General features: G+C 34.5%; 1 protein-coding gene across 1 annotated transcript; it reads left to right on the top strand.

The window, feature by feature from the left end:
* LOC118041490 (peptide chain release factor APG3, chloroplastic) lies at positions 1 to 4,909 on the top strand. The gene is made up of 15 exons (XM_035048849.2): positions 1 to 401; positions 484 to 540; positions 627 to 707; positions 813 to 870; positions 964 to 1,067; positions 1,409 to 1,460; positions 1,919 to 1,968; positions 2,382 to 2,447; positions 2,535 to 2,699; positions 2,980 to 3,052; positions 3,187 to 3,319; positions 3,658 to 3,715; positions 3,876 to 3,923; positions 4,324 to 4,407; positions 4,551 to 4,909. The coding sequence occupies exons 1-15, from the start codon at positions 252 to 254 to the stop codon at positions 4,620 to 4,622; spliced, it is 1,251 nt and encodes a 416-aa protein (XP_034904740.1). The 5' UTR covers positions 1 to 251; the 3' UTR covers positions 4,623 to 4,909.
* The last annotated feature ends 1,375 nt before the right edge of the window (positions 4,910 to 6,284 follow it).

Here is a 6,284-nt window from a genome sequence, read left to right as displayed (position 1 = left end):
GAGAGGATAAACTAACCAGGCCGTGGGAAAACGCAGGAAGATCTGTGGTGATAACCTAACCCACATCGCTCGAACAGAGACCCGCCCTTATCAGTTCCTCCATAGCTCTTTCTCCCTGTCAAGTTCAGGTCTTAAAAAGATAAGAAGAAGGTAAAAAAAAAAAAAAAAACCTCTTAATTTTTCGTGGCTTCTTTATTTATCAGAAACTTAGCAAACAGCAAGCGAGAAGAAGAAGAAGAAGAAGAAGAAGCATGAATAATAGCTTAGCAACGACGAGCTTAACAGCTCGAATGTCCCCAACAATACCACACCCCCACCATTTTCGCCAAACCCCAAGTCGTATCTTCTTCCTCCGACCCTCTCTTTCTCGCAGCACTACTCCAAGAATCGTTTGCATGGCGGTGCGTTAAAAATGAATGAGCAATTGATTAAGGCTCTGTAATTAAAAGTAGATATACTTATTTCTGTTTGGGTATGATACAGGAGCCATATTTGATAACCAAGCTGGAATCTGCTGAGAAGACTTGGAAAGAATTGTCCGTAAGTAAATTTGCCTTAAAAAATAATTTGAATTTTAACAGGAGGGAGGTTTTTGTTTTTAGATTTTTTTTGTTCTGATTGTATAGGTGAAGCTGGGTGACCCAGATGTTGTTTCAAATCCCAGTGAATATCAAAAGCTGGCTCAGTCTGTGGCTGAGCTTGACGAGGTATATCCCATTTCTCTTCTCTTTTTTTTATTTTTAAAAATTTATTATTACTCCATATTTTTTACTCAATTATGATACGCTATTGTATTTTGTTTGGATAACTAGGTGGTTTCAATTTTTAAGAGATTCAAGGATTGTGAAAAGATGCTAGAAGATACTAAAGGTTTCGACTTCTTTTCTCTTAATTTATTTTTATTTTTTTTGTTAAAAAAAGAATATAAGATTGAAGGAGGTTTGGACTAATAATCCATGACAGCTTTAGCGAAAGAGGATGGAAATGATGAAGACATGGCAGAGATGATAGCATATGAAATTGAGTCATTATCCAGTGAACTCAAACAGCTTGAAGAGAAACTTACGGTTTTTTCCTTTCTATGTTGTCATTATCATGTTCAGTTTCTAGTCTCTTCGATAAGTTCTTTTAATAGTTTGCTTGTCCAATTATTTTGATGTAATGTTCTGCTTATCTTATTTCAATCTTGATAGCTTGGACAAAAATTACCACTGTCATTTCAATTTGAGACCTTTTGTAGAAGTGTCCTTTTAGTTTCATCATTGATGTTGAGTCTTGCAGTTTCAAGGGAGATGCCATGCTCATCTCATTCTTGCCATCACATTCCTGTTGTTGTTTTCAGTTATTTTATCTTGCTTTTATTTTACTTTGGAGTTTAGGGTCTTATTTTCGCATCTCGTGTTGATAGGTATTACTGCTTCCCAGCGATCCTCTTGATGCAAGGAATATATTACTTGAAGGTATATATGCATATTATATTTTTCAGTCAAATACAATGCCCTATCTAATTGTTTGTGAATCATGAATGTAGGTGATGATGTATGTGTATGTCGTAAAGCTATTTTAGTTCATTTACATGGAAATTGTTGACTGCCTAAATTTTTTGAAATTATGGACAAAACAAGAGGCGGGAAGTTCTTGTCTTTAATTTATGATAACTGTAACCTTGGATGATTATTTTTCTTCTGGAATGTCTTTGAGGATGTGGATTAAAATTGTGTCCTTTGTATGATCATCTTTTATTTTATTTAATATCCTGGAGTTATTCTGGTTATGCTACAGCTTACATGCTTTGCTTATTGTGTGCTTGATATAGAAAGAGTTGATGCAGTTCCTCGTGCTCAATTTCTGGTGCATATCCTCTGAATTATCTTCGTTTCACTTACTTTATAGATCAACTTGTTTTCTTCATTCGCAGTTAGGGCAGGTACTGGCGGTGACGAGGCTGGAATATGGGCTGGTGATCTTGTAGGTACATGCTTCTCTCAACCTTCCAAATTTGTTATGTAAAAGTTTCTAAACCAGAAACTAGTGGAAAGTAGACTAGAATAAAAATTTTGGGTGTAAAAATGGGACAAAGATTGTGAGGACTTTCTGGAAAAGTACAAAGAAATAAAATGATTATGCCTGTTGTCTTTCTAGATGGAGTAACAATATTGTTTATTGAGTATTTAGGTGTTCTTTTCTTTCGAACAATAGCTGAACAAAATTTTTGGGTTCCCCTGCTAATAATGTGGATGTGGTTGTTGCTTTAGAATCAATTTTATTATTAAGGGATTGCTGTTCTATCTATATACTTGCACTCTGTTATCTTCTTTCCCCTTAGTTTCACTAAAACATTCGAGCACACCCTTATACTACACATCTTTTTCAATGCTAAGGTCCGTATGTATCAGAAATACAGTGAGCAGAACTCTTGGAAGGTCTCTGTCATTTCAAGTTCTGAGGTAGGTAATAGTGTTGCTGCTGTATCAGCTAAAAACATGCAAACTTTTTTTTTTTTTTCATTTTGACTGGCCATAATCCTTTTTAAGGCAGAGAAAGGCGGATACAAAACCTATGTGATGGAGGTCAAAGGAAAAAGTGTCTACAGTAAATTGAAATACGAGTCTGGTGTCCATCGAGTTCAACGTGTTCCTCAAACAGAAGCACAGGGGCGTGTGCACACTTCTACTGCAACTGTAGCCATCATGCCTGAGGTACATTACATCATGCCTGAGCAATTTTTTTTCCATACATTTGACAGTGGCAAAGCTTGGAGGAATTGCAAATTGCTCGCTTAAATCCTGAATTTGTTTTTACAAAGTTTTCACGTGTAAGGAAAATATCAAAGTGGTTCCATAATTTCTGAACATGGTTTATTTTTTGCTTAATTATGTGTTCACTATGTCACTATGCTTGTAAACTTCATGTTAGCATTTATATCCTCTTCATAATCAGCATGTCTTATTCTTTGTGCTCATGCTTCATGTAAACTAGGTTGATGAAGTTGAGGTGGTGATTGATCCGAAAGACTATGAACTCACAACAGCAAGATCTGGAGGTGCTGGAGGTACGCAACAGGAAAGCTTGAGCTAACATTTCAGCATCAGACTATTAGTTCTCCATGAATTTCATTCTCTCTTCAGAAAGAAAAAGGAAAGAGGCATCTCTGTAAACATCTTCCTTTTCATGATTGTCCCACAGGGCAAAATGTCAACAAGGTTGAGACAGCTGTTGATCTTATTCACAAACCAACGGGAATCCGCATCTTTTGTACTGAAGAAAGGACACAACTTCAGAATAAGAATCGCGCTCTCCAACTTCTGCGAGCAAAACTGTGAGTAATAAGTACCCAAAACATGACTTTATTCTGCAAGTTCAAGTCGTTTTTGTTTCACACATTAAACTTTCATAGTATAATTTTCATCTATGCTTCATTTCTTCAACCCTTTCCCTGGAGGAGGTAAATGATTAAACTTCCATGAGGGATTTACACTTATGAGCATAGCTGCATTAAATGAATGATTCTATCATTTTGATTTATGCTCATACTTTTCTTGTACACATCTTATACTTATAGTTATTTATTGGTAGACTGAGATGGACTTAACACCTGAGCTGCATTTGTTGCTTATTTTCTGGTAAATTTATAATAATCCGTCAACCTTGTGACAGGTATGAGATAAAGGTCAGGGAACAGCAAGAATCAATAAGAAATCAGCGAAAAATGCAGGTATATCTTGCTTCCAGGTCATTTAATATGCACGCAATAGTATCTATTATGGGAAGAAAGAACACTACTGATGACTTAGCTTTTAGTTATTCATAATGAAATCATCTATGCATGAAGGTCATTAAAGCAAGCATCCTCAGTTATATTTTCCAAAATGCAGGTTGGTACAGGTGCTCGTGCAGAAAAGATTCGAACATACAACTACAAGGTATGCTTATTGTTTTTGCTTTTGCTTTTCTACTTTGAGCTTAATGTGGTACCAATCGTGCTGTGCTTTTCAGAAAGACGACATTTTTTCATGATTATTAAGAGCCAAGTAAAATTGTATCAATGATGGATTGTAAATGGCCAAGATGTGATAAATGCTTCAAAGCTTTGTGAGAAGAAAATTGAGAAGACTTTGTAATTGATTGGTAATGTAAAATTAAGAGGTGGGAATTGCAGGTTTAAGAGTCACTTAGTGCTGTTAACTAGAACCTGATTGATTAATTGAAAGCTGCCAATGTCTAGTTGGCTTCATTGATGTTGTTTGGTATTGAGACAAGTTTGAGTCTTCAAACCAAAAAAACAGTGCAAGGTTATAACCCCTCTATTTGTTATTTCATCAGGATAATAGGGTCACTGACCACCGGTTGAAGGTGAACTTTGAGCTGACATCTTTTCTTGCTGGCGGTATAGAGAATGCAGTTCAGGTATTTAAACTTGCAGTATTCTTCTTGTTTTTATTTTTTCGTTCCTTTTTTAATATGGTTTAATAATTAAATAGTTTTCCTTTTCAAATGTAAGAAGAATATAACATTAAATCCACGGCCTCGGAAATGTTTGTTTCTTGCAGGCTTGTTCTGCTCTGGAGCAGAAGGAGCTCCTGGAAGAACTTGCAGAGTCTGTAGGTGCACCAGCTGGCTGATTTGCAGCTTTTTGCCAGAATATGATTGTGAAACTTGACTTGTTAAGTAGTGGAAACCCTTGAAAAGAAATGCTGTTGAGCATGTGGAGGATCAACATTCTAAACATGGTTGTTTTTATCTACGTACGGAGTAAATTTATTTGTATCCAGGATGTGAACTTCGGCCTAGTTTACAGGTTACGTAGACCATTATTTGATTTGTAAAAATTGCATTCCTCCTATTTTTTCCATTTAGCTGAAGTTGATTGTAGGAAATTACGTTGTCCGTCAATGCCATGCTTGTTGAAGTGTGTTGCATGCTTCTTTTTTTTTTTTAAATATTTCAATTAAATATATATTAAAATATTTCAACTTGTAAATTATCATCATCACTAAGAAGAGCAATAAATTACCTGAACTCCTGTCGTAGTTCCTCTGTATTTGCTGGTCGTTTTCACATGCACAGGACAAGCCATGGATGAAACTACGTCTCCATCTTCGTCTACTCGAAAGCATTCTAATCGTCTCGCAGCTGAGCACTGTCCGTATCTCCTTCAACACGTCCGTAACCACCCATGGGGCGAGGAAGCACGTAGAAGAGACGTCCCCATTTTCTTATCAAGTATTTACCTTTTGCTTCAATCCACGTCCATGGTTTTTTAGCTAAAATAACTTGAAAGTCATTTAGTAATTTATTCTTTCATTTCTTGGTGTTATTATCATGAGGGCTAATTGATATGTAATTAATTTTTTTGTTGTTTGATGATGAATTCTTTGGTGCTTCTCTTTGAAGTTGGATACAACACTTGCCATCGGTTTATGTAAGGTGTCATGTTATGGAGGTGAAGTCTTTCGAGGATGAAGAGGTTGCTAAATTGTTGACTGATTCATTTGTCATTGTTACATTAATTGTTTAGAAATTGCATTTTCTCCTGGAATTTTCAGCTACCTTTAGTTGCTGACTGATTTATTTTTTTTAATCATGTTTGTTTTTATATTTTAAAAATATTTTTTAAAAAATTATTTCAAAATAATATATTTTTGTGTTTTTAAATCATTTCAATGTACTAATATCAAAAATAATTTTTAAAACATAAAAAATATTTTATTTTAATATATTTTTAAATAAAAAATAACTACAAATACATTTACAAACAGCCTCATAATTGACATGTAATTGGGACTTTTGGTTCTTGAGCTTGTTTAATTTTTCTCCTTTTTTCCCTCCGCCCTTGTCTGCTGTATGGCTGTTCCTGTACCAGTTATGAACACATTAGATTTTTCACAAATTGATTATTGCATTGACTTATGATTCAAATGGTACACAGGATTAATTGCTTTTGCTCAGTCTATTGTTTCATAAAGGTAGGAGGTTTTTTCCCCTTCTAATTGCCCAAAGAAGGAGATCAAACCACCAGAATCATTTTAGTTTCGGATTAATTTTGATTTTTTGAGTTTTTTGGGGGGTTTTGATAACTATGAATATTTTTATTAAGGTGTTTACAATATTTTTTAAAAATTTTGGGTAAAAAATATATTTTAAATTGAAAAAAATTAAACCCCCGATTTTCTAGAAAATTGTAGAAAGTAAATAATGTATTGTTTATTGTATTTTTTTTATATTAAAAAAATAATCCATTTCTTTAAGAAATTAAAAAAAAATAAGATAGGTCCGAGTACACT

This window comes from Populus alba, chromosome 14, assembly GCF_005239225.2.
Source record: "Populus alba chromosome 14, ASM523922v2, whole genome shotgun sequence".
Taxonomy (NCBI): Eukaryota; Viridiplantae; Streptophyta; class Magnoliopsida; order Malpighiales; family Salicaceae; genus Populus; species Populus alba.
The sequence above is the reverse complement of the archived record's forward strand: the minus strand, read 5'-3'. Positions and strand labels throughout refer to the sequence as shown.

Excerpts from the sequence above, each read along its gene's own strand:
- LOC118041490 (XM_035048849.2), top strand. The coding sequence starts at position 252 with ATGAATAATAGCTTAGCAACGACGAGCTTAACAGCTCGAATGTCCCCA. Across the intron at positions 708-812 it reads CTGTGGCTGAGCTTGACGAG|GTGGTTTCAATTTTTAAGAG; the intron begins GTATATCCCATT and ends TTGGATAACTAG. Across the intron at positions 2,448-2,534 it reads CTGTCATTTCAAGTTCTGAG|GCAGAGAAAGGCGGATACAA; the intron begins GTAGGTAATAGT and ends ATCCTTTTTAAG.